Here is a 22,359-nt window from a genome sequence, read left to right as displayed (position 1 = left end):
TATCATACTATTCACAGTATATAGTACATACTGCTATGTAAATTGTAGTGTTTTTTTCGGTGGCTTCGGTCTAATATTGATATGATATCTAAATGTGATATTTGTCTCCAAACATTAAAAGTTAGTTCCTGGCTCATTTATTTAATCATTTTGTAATAAATCCTAGACATTTGGGGTAAACTCAGTTTCACAAATTCTTCAAATGCCAGGGAACAGACGATAATACAGCATAAAATCATGTTGGTTTAAATTTTCTTATAACAGAAGGCATGACCGCGTCCGTAAATTTACTCATAATGACAATAATCGGTTCATTAGGGACCACATTAAAAGGTTCCTTATCTATAAGGCTATAATTGCGCATGGGTCACTACAGACAGTGTAAACATTATTTTTATAGAGTAAAAATGAATCATAAAACATTAAACTATGCATAAAAGGTTCACATTTCACCGAATTTAAAGGTAAATATTAAAATATAGAATTAGTAGTCAAATAAACAGAGACTTAAAATACACATTTATTTTAGACTACTGCAGTTGTGTCCAGGCTCCAGATCATACACGTCCCATTATCCCAGCAGACATGTGTAAATTGCGCCCTCTTGTGTAACTACGAGAATCTTGTTTATAATCTTGCCTCATCGTGTTTTCTGGCTACTCATTATTACACATCTCCAGCATGTTTACATCCATAGATCTTATACTATACAATCAAAACTAAAGAACAACCCCTATTACAACTGCAGCAAGTAAGTAAGAAAGGTATAAGAGCCACGCAACTCATAAGAAGGCACAAAACACGCCTCTTTTTCTTAAAACTGCATATATTTTAATACCGAAAGATTACACTGCTAGCTTTGCCTGTTAAATAAAATTTTCATAAAAAATTCATAACCCTCAAGACTCTCCCGCGAGGAGAAAAAGCCGTGGATTCATACCGCGTTCTGATTGGCCCGCACACGCAGGCGTCACTTAAAGGTGGGGCTCAGTGTTTGATTGGCATTGTGTGTGTCCGAATAGGTAGCCACGGGACCCACGACAACCAAAAGCTTTTGAATATCTGACCGGGACGTTTACTGAAGACTCGGAATAACGTTTCAAATAGAAGGTGAGTCCAATGATCCTTTAACTTGCGAAGTGTCGACCAAGGAAAGTTACGCTTTCATTGAAAAGTAACATAACATGTGCGGAAAGAGACACTTCTGACTTTGCCATCGAAGTCCAGCCCCCTCGAGCTGTGTTTATAGCGTGTGAATAGTGTTGTTATGTGCACGCGCAATGCGGGTGTCTGGATGGTACCAGGTCCGACTGGTGAATGATCTTTACTATGGGTGGCATTAACGTCTCGGTTTATCGACCTTGTCCTGTCATGGTTCAGTTGAAACATGTTATCAACGCTCTTTGAATAAATAACAAAAATGGCCGCGCGTGTGAAACCATCTACAACAAAAATGTTTGTAAATATAAAGTCGTTTAGCCAGTTATAGATTTAGTTCTCTTCGCCTTGGTGACGTAGATCTGTTTCATTCATTGATTAAACGTCCCGCGCTGTTTTGACGGAGCGGAGCGGAGCTCCAGAAGTCGTACGTCCTTTGGGAACGAGCACAAGGTTTTAAAAGGGCATGTCACGTAACATAATTAAATCGTTATTTAAAAAATATGCGAGTGGCTTTTCAGCTTTGTGCTTTTTTAAATCTCTAAATTTGAATGAAAATTATATTTAAAACCTATAAATGTGGCACCGATCAGTGTCTTCACGCATTTAAACTTTTGTCGGCCTCCAGATGAATTGGTGTCTTCATACAGCCCAAATTTGCTTATTCAACGATGAATGTATTATATGTAGCTCACATTTACGCAGTGTCCCCCCAATCGCACCCTGCCCGGACACACGTCTGTGTAAACGTTTCCTGGGGATGTGGCCAGGGAATCCCTCAACGTCATTACCGAGGAGACTTGGGGTTCCTTAAGGGCGGGGCCTCAGTTAATGACAGACTGCTTAGAGAAAGATGTCTTGAATCTCCATATGAAATATTTTAAATATGATAAGACTGTAGCCCCACCCTCTGCTCCGTGGAAGTGGGCATCATATAATATAATAGAAGCAATAGCTATTTTGTGATAGCAATATATTGTGCGTGTCTGTTTGTCTATCCGTCTCTTAAATTTAATGGACTTTAAAATTACAGTGAAGTTGAGGAGAATGATTGTTTTGTTGTTGTTGCATCACTTGTTGTTGTTCCAATCAATATAATCCTCTTATTTGCAGGACATCATGAAAAGTGACCTAAATATTCATGTTTGTGTGTGGTGTGGTGTTGAAACGGTACAAAGAGCCATTTAAGTCCATCTTAATTCAACATGTATGTTTGGCATCTATTTCTATCTGTCATGTAATATGCATTGCATTGGGCACACACGGCGATCTTGGACGTCCCTGAAGCTTGCTTTCCCTGTGACCATGTCATGTACTGTATTTAATATTTGTTTTTAAATTTAACTTGTAGATAAGTAAATCTGTGTAGGGCTTTAGGCCCTGTTTGATAAAATCAATAGGTTTTACACACCTTCTTCTCGACATTTCAACTTGTGTGACTTGCATTCTTCTGCAGAACGCAAAATATATTTTGAAGAATGTTGGTAACCAAACCACGTCTTTATCCACAGACTTCAATTGTATGGACACAATACCAATGCAAGTCAATGGGTACCCCCTTAGTAGAGTTACCAACATTCTTTAAAATACCTTCTTTTGTGTTCTGCAGAAGAAAGTAAGTTATACAGGTTTTTCAATGATGACATTATACATTTTTGAGTGAACTCTCCCTTTAATGTTAATAGAAACACAAGGACGATTTTACTTAACGCAACAACCCGGTTCAACTATCTCCTGACCTAAGTTGACTCTTTACACAATGACCTCACTGTGTCCGGATGTGGGTAGCAGTGACAGTCTCCGTCCTGACCCAAGAAGAGAACCGACAAGTGTGTGTGTGCGTGATCAATATTAAAACGCCTCTCTCTCTCTCTCTCTCTCTCTCTCTCTCTCTCTCAACAGAGTTGACACTCGGCTGGTGCAGTCGATGAGAAGAGTGGAACAGGAGGGAACAGGAACAGCCACGAGTGAGTCATATAGGTGCATGTCTGTGTGGGTTGTTTCCAATCATGTCCGGATTTTACATGATGATTATCTTGCATCAACAGTATTAGTGAATGTGACATTGTCTTCACAGCTGGAGTTTCATTGGCCAGCAGCCATGATCACAGGTAGTGATGGCAAAGCAGGAGAGAGAACTGAGTGCTTATCTGACTTGTAAAGTTATGAAAGTATATTTACTGTTTAACTTCGTGGGAGATTTAGTAGCACAGCACAGTCGAGCTTGAGCTTTGTGGTTTTGGATTTTCATAATATATTTCATATGATCTATCTGAATTTACAAAATCACAAGGCGAAAAGGTCACATGTTTTATTTTTATAGCCGGTTGGATCATGAATCTCAACCCACAGCCTTTACTGTGGTAAGCCCACTGCTGTTTAGAGTTCAATGGTATTGGGGCCGATACTCAAAGTGCTGTGTTGTGTACACAGCTGTTCAACTGTTGTAGACCACTTTGAACTTAAAAATGAGACCATTCTTGGTCAGATGACTTCTCACAGTCTTTCTCCTCCTTAGATATATGCTTACTAATTTATTTATTCATTTTTTTCAGTTAGCACTGAACTAATTCTAACACAGAGCGAAAATTAGCATCAACTTTTGATGGGAAATTAAAGTGAAAGTTCACTCAAAAAATTAGTCATAAATTACTCTCTAGTTATTCTAAACCTGTATATATGGATTGTTTGGATGGACACAGAAAAATATGTTTGAACGAATTCTTGTAACCAAACAGTTCTTGGCCACCATTGACTACCATAGTTGGAAAAATGACAATCAAAGCCCTCAAGGACTTTTTGCTTTCCTACATTCTTCAAAATATCTTCTTTTGTGATCAACAGAACAATCAATGGGGTCCAAAAACTGTTTGGTTACAAATCTGTTTCCAAATATCTTTCTCGGTGTTCATCAGAACAAAGAAATGTGTACAGATTTGGAAACAGGCTTGTAACCAAACAGTTTTAGGACCCTATACAGATTTGGAACAACACGAAGGTGAGTACATGATGACAGGATCAGATCTTAATTTTTGGGTGAACTATCCCTTAAAGCCTTTATGGGTTTGATTTGGCCGGCATCTATGAATTACAATATGTGGGAGTAAAATCATATCATCAACCAATCATATTTCTATGAGGTACATTCTCATTTTGCTGTAGACTTTGCCTATGCTAGAGCCTCCGAGCGTTTGCATTTGTATTTGTGCATTCGCCGGACACTTTTATTCCTGAATGTGACTTACCACACGTAAGGTATATCTTTTTTTTATCAGTGTATGCGTGTTTTCTGGGAACAGTTAAAATAATTAATATATATTCTGAATTAAATATAAAATAAATTGTTATAACCAAACACAGACTGGAAGTTAACTTTGGGCCAAGCGTGTGCGTCCAATGAAACCTCCTAGAAAGGTGTTTTTTGTCAGCAACTTCAGATTTTACCTAAAGGCAAATTACGCTTTGCATGATAATGTCAACGTGTATACCGTTATTGTTTGGAAAACTGAATAACATGAATTGACAAAACTTCTAACCGACTAAAGATAAATGTTCCTGTTTGTTCATTTGGAATTAATGAATCATTTAAAATGGACATACATTAAACAACCACAGGTTAATTTTATCCTGTCTTTTTTTTATTCGTCTTCCCACTTTCCCATTATTTACACGTGTGGACTTTAGGACGTGCCATTTCAGCCAGGCCCCAACAAGCACATAATGGATTGTGTAATCCACTGTGGTCGTATTGAGATTAAAATCAGGCTCAGATTTACAGAAGGCAAAGCCCTGAGGGAGGGGAGAGAGGGGCGGTGGGGGTTGGGGCAGATGGATTAGGGACAGATCTCATCTCGGTATAGTGATTGTTACTGCTAGATGCTTTTACAAACCGACCTGAGATCAGTCTATGCTTCTTGTTCATTTAAGACGGAAATACAAATTCTGTCATTTATTTATCCTCATATCGTAAAACAATATGACTCTTCATATTTCCCCAAATATATTCTTTTGTGTTTTGAATGTTTGGGGCCAATGTTTTTGGGTTACCGAAATATGTTCTTTTGTGTTCCTCCAAAAGAAAGAAAGAAAGTAATTCAGGTTTTGAACGACATGAGGGCGAGTAAATGATGAAGAATTTTAATTTATGGCTCAACCATCCCTTTCAACATAACTAAATATCATGCTAGACTGTCTCTGGCACATTGTTTAAAGAAGAACATTGTTGTAGATGTCACTCAGGCATTTCTTGTACAGTAACGCAGAAAGGATGACAGTCACGGACATGGCCATATGAGAATTGTGTAAGATGCGTTTATATTATGTTTATGTTAGGTTTTGCATGTAGAGACTATGAATCTGACAAAAATGCATTGACAGAAATATTAACAAAAGGCATTTTGAAAGGTGTTCAGTTCTAGAAACTTAGGCTGGCCCTTCAGTTCCCCTGTTGCTGAGCTTATATAAGAATACTTATATAAGCTTCACTGGGGGGCTTAATGGGGCGAGGGGCTGTCTCTGATGTGAGGGGCGGAGTCTGAAACTGCAGGAGAGGACTGTGGGATTAGGTGATTGGAGGAGGGGCTGTGTGTGTTAAAGTGAAGAGCCTAAGCGGATCTGTGTGTGTATGTGTCCACATCTGTGTTTGGTCGACGTCTGGGATACTCTCTCTCCTTTTTTTATGTCTATCTCTCTCAGCCACTTTTCTGTCTTCTTTTTCATTTTTTTGCCAGTTTTTTTACAGTACAAAAGTGCAGAGTAATTCTATCCACGTTTATCAGCCTCTTTGTTTTTATGGACTAAGAGCAAGTCTACATCTGTTTAGCATTCATTCAGTTGTAGCAGAGGGGTCAGATTTTGCAGGAATGATTTTAACTGCGACTGAAACAGTCTCAAACGGAGCAGGTTTGAACTCGGATGCCGGGATGACTGGAGAGAAAGGGCAGGGTGAGTCCAAACTCATTGAGGGAGCAGATTCTTCTGGAGGTTAGAGACCTTTTTCAGATTTTAACATCATCCTATAAAGTAATTTTTTGATAAATTTTAACACTGCGTGAGAATTTATTGATTTGATTTTTAGAGCTAATGATTGGTTGCCAGGTTGTGGTCTGACCATGTAAAGCAGGTAGCTTGTAACACTGAAAGACAAATGTGTTACATTTCTGTTATACTTGTTTATTTCAGATAAATGCATGTATCAAGTAAAACCATTCAATGTCTAAATGCAAAACAAGAGAAGCAACAGAAAAAGTTTAATGTAAATGTAAGAGACTGTTGCCAGATCACACTATTTCACTGACTGTAGATTCAGCAAGAAGATATGGGTACTTGACAAATAAACTGTACCTTGTGTCTTATGGTGTGACAGCTTAAATTAAAAAAAATTTAACTGTTAATATTTAAGTAGAAAATTTTATTTGATTAATATTTGTCATATAAAGTAGCATCATTTGTTTTCTATATGTTTGCTATGACACACCAAAGAAAACATGTGCAGTTTATTTGTCAACTACCCATATTCATTTGATTCTTTATTTAGCTCTAAACTAATTATAGTGATATTGTGTAAAACATATGATTCTATGATTTAAGAGTCTTACAAAAACAACTACAGTACATTACCTCAAACTGAAACCCTGTCATCTACTGTTCCTTTAATTCAAGTGGTAGTCAATGATTGCATTCTCATGAAAAATGATGCTGAATGCAATGTAAGTGGCTGACAACTGCATAAATGTAGATGTTTGAGTTTTTAAACATCACATATGTGTTTATATGGGAATTATGGGCTGTTTTGTAAGTGAGACGTTGCTCTGTACATTTGCAAGGAATTAAATCAGGTGTGTAATTAAACCTTTGGGAGTGTCACAACCAGCTGTAATTTATCTGTCAAACACTTTGGCAATGTCTCTATTTAGCTCCTAAACTAAACCAGATAAAACTGCAGGTTATCGAGTCAGAGAGTATGTTGTTAGTGCTCATAGGTGGTCAGTTGCTTGTCATCTTTTTGATCGTGCACGTGTGTGCAACTTCGTTTGTTTTTGTTGCACAATGGTTTGCTAAGTACTCTATCAGTTCATCCATTATGTACTCGGTTCAGCTAAATCAAGGGACGCCACAGGGCACGTTTCTCTGTGACATATTTACAATAGAAAATAAACAGTGCTACAATGTCAGAGCTGCCTGATGCTTGTTTTTGGACTGCTGGAGTGTCTGACCAGAATGAAGTGAGGGGAATTGAACCAGGTTAAATATTGATCTGTTGGTCTAGCCTACTGTTTCCTGATGGAGAGTAAATGCTCGCACACACACACACACACCCACACACACACACACACAGTGTCAGATGGATTACACTACTGCAGGTTTTGAACTATGTAGTCACATGACACTGTGAGTGCTTAGACACAACATGTGTGTTGAGATAAGTTGGATTTGTGAATGGCTGTGTTAGTGAACGATGAAATCGTCAATATATATATATAATATAAAATATACATAACTGTCTTCAGAGGTGTATAAACACCTTTCATAATGAAGCGTCTGCTTTATTACCTTAGAATGAGCTATTTCTATCTACATACACTGCGGGTCCCCTTGCATGGAAAATGTGGCAAAGCACAAACGTGACACAATCTATCCTCGGTCAGCCACCATAGTGTGTCGAAAGAGAGGAGGGAGAGGTATAGTTAGCTGTTGGTTGCAATTTTTAATCTTACCACTAGATGTCACTAAATTTCACTGGTCCTATAACTTCAAATGAAAAATCATTTACGCTTCCTCATGTCAATCGAAACCTTTACGACTTTTTTCCTTCTGCAGAACACAAAAGAAGATATATAGTAAAATGTTGATAGCCAAACAACATTGGACCCCATTGACCTCCATTGTACTTCACTCAAAACCAGTGAACCGTTTCTCAGAATATCTTCTATTATGTTCTACCGATTAAAGAGACCTATACATGAGGATGAATAAACGATGAAATAATTTTTATTTTTGGGTCAACTATGCATATTAACTTTGATGTAAGTTTAAGTTAACTTGCAATGCGTTTATGCAATGAGTATTTCCTATTTCTATCAAGTAGCTTAAATTGTGAAGTGACACCTTCCAGACCTCACACAAACACCTGTTTCATACACTGTGCTTGTTTACAAATGATCTCAGTGGATCAAATGAACACGGAACACAAAAGAATAGATAAACACATATAGACGAGATGGTTCATATTTCAGATATCTGGGATGTGAGATTGTGATGTGAAGTTTAATTTGCAGGTTAATCCGTTGCCATTCTCCTTTAACTCTGGTGTATATCTAGGTTGCAGGTGTGTGTTTGTAACTGTTTGTATGTATATGTGCAGCAATGCAGCAGGTGTTGGAAAACCTGGGTGACTTACCCGCCACCACTGGGGCTAAAGACATCGACCTCATTTTTCTCAAAGGGGTCATGGAGAGCCCTATCGTCTGCTCACTGGCCAAGGTAAACAAACTGATGCGGTCATTGCGTCCCTGTCTCAATCTAGTTGGGAGCACAGAGACGTCTATAATAATGAATATCTATAATATTACGTGTCTGAATAATGCATAACATTCCCTGTCATGTAGTCATAAAGCTGTTCAATCAGGGCTGTTTGAAGCATGATGCAGGCATATAAGTGAATTCATTGATTCAAATGATGTGTGTGTGTACAGGCTCATGAGCGTTTGGAGGATGTGAAACTGGAAGCAGTGCAGGAGAATAACATTGAGCTTGTGACTGAGATTCTTGGTGACATTAGTGGACTGAGTGTAAGAGACGAGAGCACTGCTGAACTCTCCAAAATTCTGCAGGAGCCTCATTTTCAGGTACCTGTGGACGACTTCTTGTCTCGTCCCAACACATCTCTTATCTCTTTCATTTTCCGCTTTATTTGTTCTGATTTTCTCTTTTCTTTTCAGTCTCTCCTAGAGGCCCATGACATGGTGGCGTCTAAGTGCTATGAAGCCCAGCCCCCTCCCGAAGTAACCAATGATGCGGCAATAAACATTGCACTCATGCAGGCCGATGCAGTCAGGATGATTGGTATCCGGAAGAAAGCAGGAGAACCACTGGTGTGTGTGCATTCTTATTTAGTGATGTATACAGTTATGAAAAAAATAAGATAAAAAATATTTTCAGTTTTTCTGAAATTTCCGTTTATAGGTACGAGTTTAGGTTAAATTATCATTTTTGTTTCAATCCGTGAATCACTATCAATATTTCTCCCAAATAAAAAAGAATATTGTTTGTATTTATTTGCAGAAAATGGAAACTTGATAAACAGGTCAAAATAACAAAAAGGATGCTCTGTATTTTTAAGATCTCAAAACTGCACATAAACTATTAAGCAATACAACAGCAATATTTGTACATGTATTGAGGAAAACTTCAAAATCATATTTTTATGTGACAACCTTGATTTTTATCACAGTTTTAATGCATCTTGTCAAGCTGTCAGTCTTTCACATTGCTGTGGATGACTTCATGTCACTCCTGAGTTTTTTTTTTTTTTAACTCAACAGACACTGAACTGGAATGGCCACGATGCATCTAGAAATGTTGATTAAATAAACATATTAAACTTAAAAAATGTTCTCGTTGCTGTAGTTTTGTATTGATGCTCTTTTTAAATCTCAGTTTCCTTCAATATTCAGCCATGGATGAACCAGCAACATAGTTTTATATTTGTTCATTCTGTGTGTGAGCACTGAGCACCTGTTTGTGTTATCCTCTCGCTCAGGGTGTGACCTTCCGAATGGACAAGGGTGACCTGGTGATCGCTCGCATCCTTCACGGAGGGTTGATTGACAGGCAGGGACTGCTGCACGTGGGCGACATCATCAAGGAGGTGAACGGGAAGGACGTTGGCAATAATCCCACTGAGCTACAGGAGATGCTAAAAGAATGTAGTGGAGGGATCACACTGAAAATACTGCCCAGCTATAGAGATGCCCCAGCCCCACCACAGGTACACATACACAAACACACACTACTACAGACTTTTACAGGAATAATTTTGACGCATGTAAGCCTGTGCAGTTTTGTGCATACCCGCGCACATGCACAGACCTCCTCAGGGTTGCATTTGGCCATATGTGAAATCCCTTGATGCTTTGTAGTAAAAAAAGATCCCTGAGAGCCCTATTAATAACACTCTACATGTTATCTGGGGCAAGACACTGGTACACACAAATTCAATCTCATTACATGGCTTCTGATATTCTCTCTCTCTCTCTCTCTCTCTCTCTCTCTCTCTGGCTGTGTTCACATTATATATTTATGGGTTTCAGCAGGCTTTTGAAAAGGGATTCAGATGAAAACCTAACAAATGGTTTGCGACATAATACTTGGAAGTCAGCGGAACTAGATCATAGAGTAAGACTAAATGTGAGAAATACTGTGGAAGACCTCTTATTTTATGCTATATCATTTTAATTTCCTTTTTCCAATGAGCATGAAATTTTAATATTATGTCGCCCTTTTACTGCAAACTAATTGGGGAAACATTTTTGTGATTTGAGAGTCCCTTTTAAATACATTTTCATTGTTGGGTTTGTACGCATTTAGTGTAATGGGAATATTGATAAAGCTTGTGAGAAAGCTATTAATTATTATTATTATGGGGCAACAAGCTTACACAACAACTTCATTTCCAATCGCTGTCAAAACAATTCTCAATGCACATCATGCTTTTCATTTGTTGCACTTCCACTATAAAGCAAGCGGCATATCTTTAATAGAAAAAAATGGCTTCTGCACTTCTTAGAAGCAAATAAATGCAAGTTAAGAGAAATTAAAAAATGTTTGAAGTTACCTTAATATTTATAATATTATAATAATGAATGTTATTCAAATTTTGATGTATTTGTCACTAAATTGTACAAAAAAATCACAAGTAATTTGCGATCGACAACATTAGTAAACATAAAGCCGGGTGCTTTTTGGATTAATTCTACCTATGTTGTGTCCCGCAGGTGTACGTGCAACCCCATTTCGACTACAATCCGGCCAATGACAATATAATTCCGTGCAAAGAGGCGGGGCTCGCTTTTAATAGGGGCGATGTCCTCCAGATTGTCAACCGAGAGGACACAAACTGGTGGCAGGTGCGATATTCCTGTTTTTATTAGGTCTGTTTTGATTTCAAAGTCATTTGCATTGATGTGTTGGCTTGGATGAGGACATCTTATTTCAATGGGCGTGTTGTTTTAACCGACAGGCTTGCCATTTAGTGGGAGGAGCTACTGGGCTGATTCCCAGTCAGTTTCTGGAAGAAAAAAGGAAAGCGTTCGTTCCCAGAGACCTGGATGGAACAGGTGAAACACTCAAACACAACATGTATAGCCCTGCTGTAAATATTAACAAATAAACATGAATGAGCTGTTAAATAGCATTTATGTTTCAGGCATTCTGTGTGGAACATTGACTAGTAAAAAGAAAAAGCGCATGATGTATCTTACAGCTAAGAATGCAGGTAAATTAAGTTTTCAATCTGGTTCGTTGTGTCAAACTGACATTTATATGCATAAAAAAAGAATTGTACATTTTAAAGTATAATTCTTGAGTGGAGTATTCCTTTAATACATGTATCCACCACTTGCTTGCCTGACCTTTTTTATTTTTCCTAAATGGTTGCGCTGCAGATTTCGACCGCCATGAGCTTCAGATCTACGAGGAAGTAGCGTGCATGCCGCCGTTTCAGAGGAAAACTCTAGTTCTGATCGGAGCACAAGGAGTGGGCCGCCGTAGCCTGAAAAACAGATTAGTTGTTCTACATCCCACCGGATTCGGCACAACCATACCACGTGAGTACATAAACTCGCACTTCAACTAGCCAAACATCACTGATAACAACTATTTTTGTCTGCGTATTTATCTTCTCTCTTTCTGTTTGTATCTTAATACCTCAGACACGTCTCGCCGGCCCCGTGATGATGAGCGAGATGGTCAGTCGTACAGATTCGTAACACGCTTGGAGATGGAGATGGACATTAGGGCCGGACGTTACCTGGAACATGGAGAGTATGATGGCAACCTCTACGGTAGTAAAATCGACTCGATCCATGAAGTGGTCAACAATGGTCGCACCTGCATTTTGGACGTCAACCCTCAGGTGAGAACTCTCTAGATTTCTCTAGTTCTAATTCTAAATTAATGCTTAATTTGGCCATTTGTTGGAATAAGACATGTGTAGTAAACCTATTAACTGGTTTATGTTTTTACTATGAAATCATGTTCATGTTAATCCATCTGGTCTCTTCTCAGGCACTGAAGCTGTTAAAAACAGCAGAGTTCATGCCGTACGTCGTGTTCATTGCAGCTCCAGAGTATGACACGCTGAAGGCCATGCACCAAGCTGTGGTTGACGCTGGCATCACAACCAAACAACTCACAGTGAGTCTTGATAAAATGAGATTTTACCACGGATATATTATGAATACATGGTCTTCCTGTGTCAACCAGTTTGCTTGTAATTGAAGGACTTCCTATTTTCTTTACAGGACGTTGACCTGAAGAAGACTGTAGATGAGAGTGCTCGCATTCTCCGGGCGTATAGACACTACTTCGACCTCATTATCGTCAATGACAACTTGGACTGTGCGTTTGAAAAATTGCAGTCGGCTGTGGACAAACTTTGCTCTGAACCGCAGTGGGTTCCCGTGAGCTGGGTCTACTGAGGGGCACATTGACAAGCACGGTTGAGTGCGTATGTATGCAAGCGTGTGTGTTTTCGAGTGTATGTGTGTGATGTCCAGAATGGATCCGGGCTGACGTGAACTTTGGACTGACCAACCAAACAAGCGCCCACAACATTAGCCCTAACCTCTTTTGTCCACACAATGCAACATTTTTTACTGAAGCTTAAAGGGAAGAGTACTTATTTATTTTAGTATTTGTACGTTTTTAAAGAATTATCTTACTATTTGCAACATCGTGGGAGAAATAAGAAAAAATATAACTGGCCTTGATAAATCTGAGGCCATATTTTTTATTTATTATTTTTGTTTAATTTTGTGTGTGTTTTTTTGTAGCACCTACAGTAACTGTGATGTATTGATGTATTCTCAAATGAAAGAATAACCTGACAGTGTCTAGCAGGCCAAGGGCTCATATTGAACATTCTAGAAAAGAACCGAACAACTGTTTACAAACACACTTATTTCTTAGCCCTTGTTCCCCAGTCATTCATATAAAGTGTAGGTTGTTTTATATGTACAGTAGCTTGTTTTAAATTTTGCATTTACTGATTTTGTGTCTATGTTGTGCATGTTGTGTCAATGTTTTTGTGTGTGTGAGACCGAACAAACTGCCCTGTTGATTTCAGTCACCTTTTCTGAGCAACCTACTTGTTTCTTTGTTTTTGTGTCTCAAAATCACGTGACCTGCCAAAGTTTCCGTTAAAGTATCTGTGTCATTGTCTCGTGTCAACTTCTACAACACGGCAATAAACGAGCAATGTTACTCATTGTTCCTTTTTTATTTAATTGTTAATCTAAAGGCTTTTTAAAACATTAAGGAATAATATTTTCTTGAAAATATCTGCATACAATTTTACATATAGTGCAGAAGTAATATTGCACACATTTGCATATAAATCGGTGTGTTCTTAAAAAATAAGGGGTTGACTGATATGGGTTTTTCCTCTGGTTTTCTTTTTTCCACCTTCATCTCATTAAATCTAATTAAGTATTAACAAGTGATACAGAATATTGCTTAAATTAAACATTCATTAAAGACATGTTTTCCCAAATCAGTGTTCTTGAGAAAGATTGAGTAAGTGTTTATTGCAGGGTACAAGATAGCAGTCTATTTCTTAATACATTGCTCAAAACTTTTAAGCACCTTCTCAGACTGTTCTGAATCATGCTTTTTGTTTCTGTATGTTGGCAGACACTGCTATTAGTCAAATGGTCATATTCTCAGATAAAACCAAAATAAAAATCACAATGTCAAATTTTGTGCACTTATTTCCTCCATTTGAAAGATCTAAATTTCGAAAAATTGTTTTGTTGTCCAGGGTCACATTTAAGTAAGAAAGTTAACGTGCACGTTTTAACCAGAGGTTCGGGAACGAAGACAAGGACCGAACGATAAAATAATTTAAATCGTAGGTCGCGTTCACACTTGACTTCTTTTTCAACGGTGTTAGCGTATAACATTATAATCCTATTGAGTCTGTGTTATCAAAAACATGTTCGTGGCCTAAATTTGGTAAAAAAATCCCCCTAACCGGCCGTGACCTCTAATATAAAATACATCTTTTAAATGTGTGAGCTTCAAATTATGTGTAATGTCACAAATCTTAACATACATCTGGATTTACTGTATACAATAACAGATTTAAGATAAAACATTAGAAGATACAAAGAATATAATACAACACTATCAATCATGAAAAACAACTGTATATACTGTTGATGTTTTCAGAGAGCACTCAATAGAACAAAGCTTGTTTTTAAGCTAATATAAACTTATTTTCCTGGTACACAAAATGTCTTGGTAAGTAACAAAAATCGTAAAAAAACAGAATATGTTAAACGTACATTTTCGTATGTAGCAAATTTTGTACATTTGTACATTACTATTTCGGAAAAATTTATAATATGTACATATTTAATTTTTTTAATGAAATAAATATATAATGATATGTGTATGTAAATATAAATGATTAAGAGCACAACATATAAAAACAACTTTTAGATTGCCATTTTAAAATTAAGAAAGATAAAATGAGTGCAAAGAGCTATATGAGCAAGTAAATGTCTATTATTAACATTTTAGTCATACTGAAAACACACACAAGTACTCTCATTGTTACTGTCAATGAGGCATGAAAGACCACTGATGGCAATACACAGAACATACGGTAGGAATCCCTTTTCACATGTAACGTCTGCAAACATTAAATCATCTTCTCTCTTTAGTAAAACATTGCATGATTTAAAAAGGTCGACAACTCTGTGGATTTGACCGTCTTTCTGCAAGAAAACAGGTATTGTGTCTTTTGAGAGTGGCTTGGAGTTAGCCATCAGGAGATTTACCTATAAGAAACATATAACAGTCAGATACAAAGATGATAAAAAGACTTCTGATTTTTATCAATCAATAGCACTAACTTACTAAGTCTTGCAGGCTTCTAAGGCCCTCAGGGGAGCAGAAACTTTCTAACAATTGTAATCCAGCATCCGTCAACTCTGAACAAAAAAATAAAATGATTAGTTTGTACAATATGAATGAAGATAGAATGTAAAGTCAAGCTGCTTTCAGCTGAACTCCTCACAGGCCCTTGGTTTTGACATACTGACCCTCAACGGCACTGAGCAGCATATGCATTGCCATCAGAATTTTTTTGTTCTGCTTGCTTGATTTCGTCGAGCATCCATTCTGATGGGACACAGCCGTGTGACAGCCATTCTGTTTTTCTGCTCTGGGGGAGGATCCATTCAACTCAGATGCAGAGGGTGAAACGCTGTGATTGGCTGTTGATATTTGAGATCCGTTCTGATAGGGCACCGATGCTGCGGTTTTCCCGCTCTGGTTGTGTGGTTCCGACTTCAGTAAGTCTAAAACTTCACTAATAAAAGGGCTCTTGTTGTCCAATAACTCGTTTTGGAGTAAGGGAGCTTCACCGCTGCTTAGATCCTCGAGCTGAAATAAAACAACAAATATAATGAGATTTAAAGAGAAGATGGATGTGCTGCTTTGTTTATCGCAAAGTTCTATAAGGTGATAGCAAATTTAACAACTTGTGAGGCATTGTTTCAACTCACCCTGTCCACCAACACTGACAGGGAGGGTCGGTCCAACAGAATTTTCCTCAAATGAAGCAGTAAGGTGGAGCGGCACTCAGAAGAAATATCAGTCAGCACACAGAACCTAGTCTGAACATCTGACAGTGCTACGAAAAAACACAAATACATTATTGACAGAAATTATCAACAAAAGTCTTTCATATCCTGAATAATATGAAAAAATATGTCAATATATGTAAAGCCAACGTAACCATTTAAGGAACTTAAAAAGGGGAAAGTAAATTCATTGACCAACTTCTGCTTTTGCACAGAAAAGCATACAAGTACCTCTTTTTAGGGAACTAAGTGAGGACCCTTTTTGGATCTCTAGTGGTGCCCAAGGACCATCCACATCGGAAGAACCTGGATTCTGTGATGTGTGATCTGCCTCAATTCCATCAGGTTCAACACGCAATTCTGATCACAATCAATCACACAAAACTCAAATATGTACATAATTGTAACAAAACATTCATAAAATTAATTACATTTAATATGAAATAACATTACATTTAAAGAGTTGATCAATTCAATACTGAAAAGTGCATTAATTGTGCATTAGAAAGGGTATTCATTTTACTATATTCTATATCGTCACACAATTGTCACTGACCAAAGTGGCCATCACTGCTGATGCTCATTTCAATGAAACTGTATGCCATTACAGTGCCTGGTGGGATGTTTAAGGCAACGTCTGAGTCATATCGTAGTTCACCACTCTCTTTTATTAATGCGATCTGAAACACCATTGACACATTGAAAACATTAAAGAGACGAAGTACTGCTTTAATGTGTTAATGATACTGTAGATAGACGTTTGTCACAAACCTCTGAATATTTTCCAAAAGCAGAGAAACAGCTGCCCTGGTCCATTCCGGTGTAAGAGATGGAACACTCACAGGTAGTAAAGATTCGCTCTTTAAGGAGGGTAAAGATCCTGTTCATTTTCAATGATTGGTGAATCAAAGAGTGTTTGAGGTCCACCTTCCTATGAGGATTATTATAAGAGTGAGGTCACAAAAATCAAGACATTGTTACAAACCCATACAATTCCATTAGTGGAAAAAAATGTCATTAACACATTTAAAGATAACATTCTATGTAGAAAATGAATGAAAGTATTCTTCAATCTGAGCTTTATTTTAAACTCCACAAACTATGCAACAGGCATACAAAATGTTCAATGTATATTCAATAATTTATCTGAATAAAGACAGATTATATTCTTCTTCTCCGATTGTTATTATTGTCAATTTTAGAGGGTTAATATCACACCTTAAGTGCTTTTCCTTACTTGTTTCTGGACTCCTTTAGAAATTCTGGAATATTCATGTCTTCCTTTTTCAGTGTCCCGAGAGACAAGCTCAGTTTAGACCTGCCCCTTCCAATCACATTTAGTCCGACAGCTTCATTTCCCACCTCCAATGATCCATGTACGGCCCTTTTGTATGTTGCTTTATATTTCAGAAACTCTTTCTCATCCCGCACTGACCAAAACAAGAAGAAGATCAATCGAGCATCTTAAAATGACATCATTTACTCATCCTCATGTCATTTCAAACCTGCATGACTTTCTTTCTTCTGCAGAACACAAACGAAGATATTTTGAAGAATGTTGGTAATTAAACAACCCTGTGCCCACAATTGACTGCCACTGAGACATTTCTCAAAATATAATAACAAATAAATCAACAGCTAGTCAATTGAAATTGAAATGTAAAAATATCTTGTTTTGAGTAAGAACAAAGTTTTTTGATAAATCTTTTTTTTAAATATATGATTAATTCAAAATTGGATATATAATGAATCGACCAAAGTTCGAGAGCAGGTGGACCTGTGAGTTTTTCAGTTCCTTTCACAGTATATTTACCAGGATTTATTTCGCCCTTTTCCAGCAGGTCATTAAGCGTGAAGGCTGTGGGTCTGTATTTAGCTTTCTGCCAGAACCACACCTTCGGCTTCTTCAATACCACAGCAAGCAGCTTGAGTTTCTTTGAATCGTTCAGACTGGGTGGAATCAGAACACCATTAGGATCGATCTGTCGGACCAGCTGCTCTGTCGCCCTCTCAAACATCCCCTGCACACCTGCAAACATGTGGCTGCATTAAACACTGATTGTTTACATTTTTCAACTGGAAATAATTTTGTCCATGAATGAGCTCCCTCTCATATTTTGTTTGCCATCACTAAACTGTTTTTGTGTATGTATACAATGTATTATTTCTAATGAGGTTTCCTATAGAGACCTACACTGTACGGCAATAGAAAGTCTCGGTTTCTTTCACAGTAATCACAAAAAAATCAAATAATTGTATTTAAACTTTTACTGTTAAGGATCAGTGTTGGGTAAATTACTCTGAAAAAGTAATTAATTACTAGTTACTCATTACATATTCAATAGTGTAATTAGATTACTGTCCAAATTACTCTGTCCAAAAAGTATTTAGTAACTCATTACTTTCTACTTTCTATATCCTACATCGACCTTGATTAGTTAAGTGATTCAAGGATAGACATGAAACGGCTTATTTAATTCATTCAAATAAATAATATTATTAACTGACCAAAGTATTACAAATGTGAGAACAGATTTTAAAGTAAGACTTTAAATTTTGAAGTCAATTACACTATTGCGCACGCATAAATTTCACAAAGTATTTAGTTTAAGTACATCAAAAGTAACTGTAATTAAATTACAGAAAACATATGAGTAATCCCTTACTTTACTTTTTCAAGGAAAAAGTAATTAAAATACAGTAAGTAAGTACTTCGTAACTAGTTACACCCAACACTGTTAAGGATATATTAACTTAACATTAACTAATAATGAACAATTTCGTTTTTTTAGCATTTATTAATGTTAGTTCATGGTAATACAGCTTTTCATGTTAGTTCATGGTGCATTAACTAATGTTAACATTGACAGCGTTTTGTTTTAATAATGTATTAGTAAATGCGGAAATTAACATGAATTAATATGAATAAATGCTGTAGAATATTGTTAGTTTATGTTAGCTAATGCATAAGCTAATTGTCAACAAATAGGATCTTATTGTAAAGTGTTACCAATTTAAGCTTACAAGTCATCTTTAACATGTCAGTGACTGATGTGTCGTTCGCGAACGAGCCGGCTCTATGAGCCGATTCTTTGAAGCGAACGACAAGAACCGACTCCCATCGGGGAGAGCCGAATCTTAAGCCGCAGGTAGGGCGGGACTTTATTTGGACGGGCACACCATGCGGCCAATCACATGGGAGGACAGAGTAGGATAATAACATTATGTGAAGGATGGGCGAACACGCTCCGATGATAGCAAGTGAAGTGGTACAGAGCGACAGAGAGAGGAAGGGGAGCCGGATTTAAGTGTAAGCGTGTTGTAAGAAATGAGCGAAAAAATAAAAACAAAATATCAGCCCTTCCAAGCTGAGGCATAATATTTCTAAATGCCAACATGCACTAAAGAAGTGTCTCAAAGGGATAGTTCACTCAAAGGTGAAAATGTTGTTATCATTTACTCCCCCTCAGCTTGTTTACAAATAAATATACTTGTAAGAATGTGAGCAATTTTAATATCTGTGACATGATACACCTCCATGGTAGGAAAAATATTGTATATTTTTGTGTTCTGTCGAACACTAAGTGGGACATTTTGAAGAATTTAGGAAAACAAACAGTTCTGGGAACCTTTGACTTCCATTGAATTGTTCCTACTACGACAGTCAATGTCACAGAATTGAAAATTGCTAACATTCTTACAAATATCTTTCTAATTCACACAGGTATGACATGCCATGAGGGTGAGGGTGAGCAAATGATGACAACATTTTCATTTTTGGGTGAACTATCGCTTAAATGTTATGACTTTTGCATTTATTTGGTTTGTTTGATGTGGTTATGTGTTCAATTAAAGTTTTATCCAAAATGTTAAATATTAGGAATTTTGTCTTTTCACGTAACAAAAAATGCCTAAAAATAAGTATTTTATGAAAAACATTGTACAAAATGCTTTATAACACTTAAATCATTTACAATTGATAATTGGGCTAAAAGATAAGGTGATACTAAGTAAAGAGCCATTTGGGAGCCGTAAGAGCCGGCTCTTCTATGGGAGCCAAACCAAAAGAGGCGGATCGTAGAAAAGAGCCGGACTTCCCATCACTAGCATTTCAAGAGCATTATGTAAATGACAGAACCTTTGGGGTTTTCAAAATCTGAAGGAATTCCCCTGGCATCAAAAGGAAGATGATGGTGTTTTGCCAAGTCCAATTCTGAATACACTATATATACAGTATATATACACATATATAAATAAATTACTCAAAAACATGGTAACACCCTTATAAATCAACCTTGTGATTGAATTTCAGAAAATAATATCTCAAAAGCTTCATTTAAGTTTAAACATGATAATCTTCCCATATGGTTAAACTGCATTTCAGAACATCATAAACAAGGCAAAACTTATCTTATAACTTATTTCATTTTTCCTCATTCTGATTTTAATGTATAACCAAAGGAACAGGAATGTGACTTGTGATGTGTGCTTGTAATCTCATTCATAACAGTACACACACCCATTGACATAGAGTGCATTTTGCCCATGCTTTGCCACTTCCTTTTTAAAAAGCCCCATTTAAATTATTTAACTTTTTTACATTTCATTGAAATAATAAAATCAAGCGATCATATAATAAACCAAAACATTTATAGATGTTTTCAAACTACCCACCTGTTTGTTCTTTATCGCAGAAGCAGTTTGCGGTCTGTTAGTGCGGTGTGTGAGCTCAAAGACAGCTGAAGTATTGATGTCCGGTGTGATGGACAAAACCTCGAACGTAAGTTACTTCAAGTATTAGAAAATGCAACGATTCAATAAGATCACAAATATGTAACGTTAACAGACACCTCAACTCTCAAAATCCCTACTACACCCACCGGGGATCTTGATATAAGGGGAACGTGCTGTCTGTCATTGGAGGCGGTACAGAACTGCGTTCGGCTTCATGCTGCGCTAAGCAGGCTCATCTGCGTATCGCGATAGCTATGCTAAGTCTGTTCTTCTCGCGATAGGTTATGTCAACCGCAGCATGTCATCGAAAATGTTGCGTGTTCCGGCTCGCGTGTGAGCTCATTAATCAGAATCTAATGATCTTAAATAATCGAAGGGCAAGGACGAACTTGTCCTTTTTAGTGATTTCCATAATACAATGACTTAAAACTTAAGGTATTTCTATTTTTACAGAATCTGGATTTAGCTTTGATTACTTTGAATTTGTCTATGCACATGTCAAGTCAATGGCGATAGCTACATGATGTGTGAGGATCACACGTGCATTAGTTTGTGAGACTGAATGAATATAGTGAGGGAAGTCCTAGTTTAACAGGAACTCACACACACTTTGATGTTGATTTAGGAAGTTGTGGCCAGTTTGTGTAACCAGGCAAGCCACACAATTGCAAATTGCATCAACTCATAGACTGCTCACTTCTGAACAACACGCACACTAGAGTTAACATTTCTGTAAAACACACATGTGAAAGAGCTTCCATTTTTGAACACTAATACATACACACACACTCATCACAAACTGCAGATAAACGCGTCTTCTCATGTTATATCATTGTTTCACATTTAGATTAGATGGCACAGTCACCAACTAGCAATGTGTAAGAGTCTGGAAAGTACCCCAAGTTTCACTACCCATGTTGGTGTTCCTGTTTCATCAAACATCCCCCATTTTATATACCCTGAAGGAACATCCTCTAGTCTAGCAGCTTGAGGATCTTCCCATTGTTACACAATAACACACATGCCTTTCAGTGATGCAATGGCTCTTCCTATTTAAATACAGAATTTAAATGGATAATGAGAAAATTCACGCTGTCATAGTATGGAACCCAACAACAGCTGTAGGAGATGCAAAGGTAGTCCTCAGACAAGGGTATCGTAGGACAAATTCAACATGGCAGAGGGGGACTTGGTTTGGCATCAACAAGTAGAGGCAAGTAGATGCGCCAGAGCAGTCTCTCAAGCCAAGCTCGGCCGTTGGATGAGGTGGGAAGGCGTTGAACGGCGCGAATTCATTTGAAGTGAGCTGTGGAGTATGAAAACAATCAGGTAAAGTTTTATAATAAGAGCTATGATGTGCTGCCTCACCAACAAATCTGCATGTTTGGTGTGGACAGGATCCACCAGGCCACCTCTGCGCAGATCCAGCAAACCTTAAACATATTCTTGTGGGTTGTAAGAAGAGCTTGACACAGGGGAGATACATATGGCGCTACGATCAAGTACTAAAGTGCTTGGCTGCAGCAGAAGAGACCCTAGATTCGTGTCTGCTGAGTATAGCCAGGGATTGGGACATGCAAGTTGATTTAAGATACAG

General features: G+C 37.5%; 2 protein-coding genes across 7 annotated transcripts; one reads left to right on the top strand and one right to left on the bottom strand.

The window, feature by feature from the left end:
* The first annotated feature begins 994 nt into the window (after nt 1–994).
* Nucleotides 995–13,659, top strand: pals2b (protein associated with LIN7 2, MAGUK p55 family member b). 6 transcript variants are annotated; one of them, XM_056741303.1, is made up of 14 exons: nt 1,062–1,110; nt 3,061–3,125; nt 3,236–3,269; nt 8,522–8,640; nt 8,853–9,005; nt 9,099–9,251; nt 9,920–10,147; nt 11,154–11,285; nt 11,399–11,495; nt 11,585–11,653; nt 11,823–11,984; nt 12,090–12,292; nt 12,445–12,573; nt 12,681–13,659. In XM_056741303.1, the coding sequence occupies exons 3-14, from the start codon at nt 3,260–3,262 to the stop codon at nt 12,855–12,857; spliced, it is 1,632 nt and encodes a 543-aa protein (XP_056597281.1). In that variant the 5' UTR covers nt 1,062–1,110; nt 3,061–3,125; nt 3,236–3,259; the 3' UTR covers nt 12,858–13,659. The 6 variants fall into 6 exon arrangements, with proteins under 6 accessions (XP_056597280.1, XP_056597281.1, XP_056597282.1 ...); XM_056741302.1 differs by lacking the exon at nt 3,236–3,269 and having other exon boundaries at nt 995–1,110; XM_056741304.1 differs by lacking the exon at nt 1,062–1,110 and having other exon boundaries at nt 3,080–3,138.
* A 285-nt stretch (nt 13,660–13,944) lies between these two features.
* gsdmea (gasdermin Ea) lies at nt 13,945–20,984 on the bottom strand. Its single transcript, XM_056741306.1, has 10 exons — nt 20,703–20,984; nt 17,842–18,057; nt 17,266–17,458; nt 16,800–16,959; nt 16,585–16,708; nt 16,260–16,388; nt 15,951–16,078; nt 15,486–15,828; nt 15,301–15,374; nt 13,945–15,221 (listed from the first exon to the last, which is right to left on the bottom strand). The coding sequence occupies exons 2-10, from the start codon at nt 18,044–18,046 to the stop codon at nt 14,958–14,960; spliced, it is 1,620 nt and encodes a 539-aa protein (XP_056597284.1). The 5' UTR covers nt 18,047–18,057; nt 20,703–20,984; the 3' UTR covers nt 13,945–14,957.
* Nucleotides 20,985–22,359: the final 1,375 nt, after the last annotated feature.

The sequence above is a fragment of the Triplophysa dalaica genome, chromosome 25 (assembly GCF_015846415.1).
Source record: "Triplophysa dalaica isolate WHDGS20190420 chromosome 25, ASM1584641v1, whole genome shotgun sequence".
Taxonomy (NCBI): domain Eukaryota; kingdom Metazoa; phylum Chordata; class Actinopteri; order Cypriniformes; family Nemacheilidae; genus Triplophysa; species Triplophysa dalaica.
This window is presented reverse-complemented; position numbering and strand designations above follow the sequence as displayed.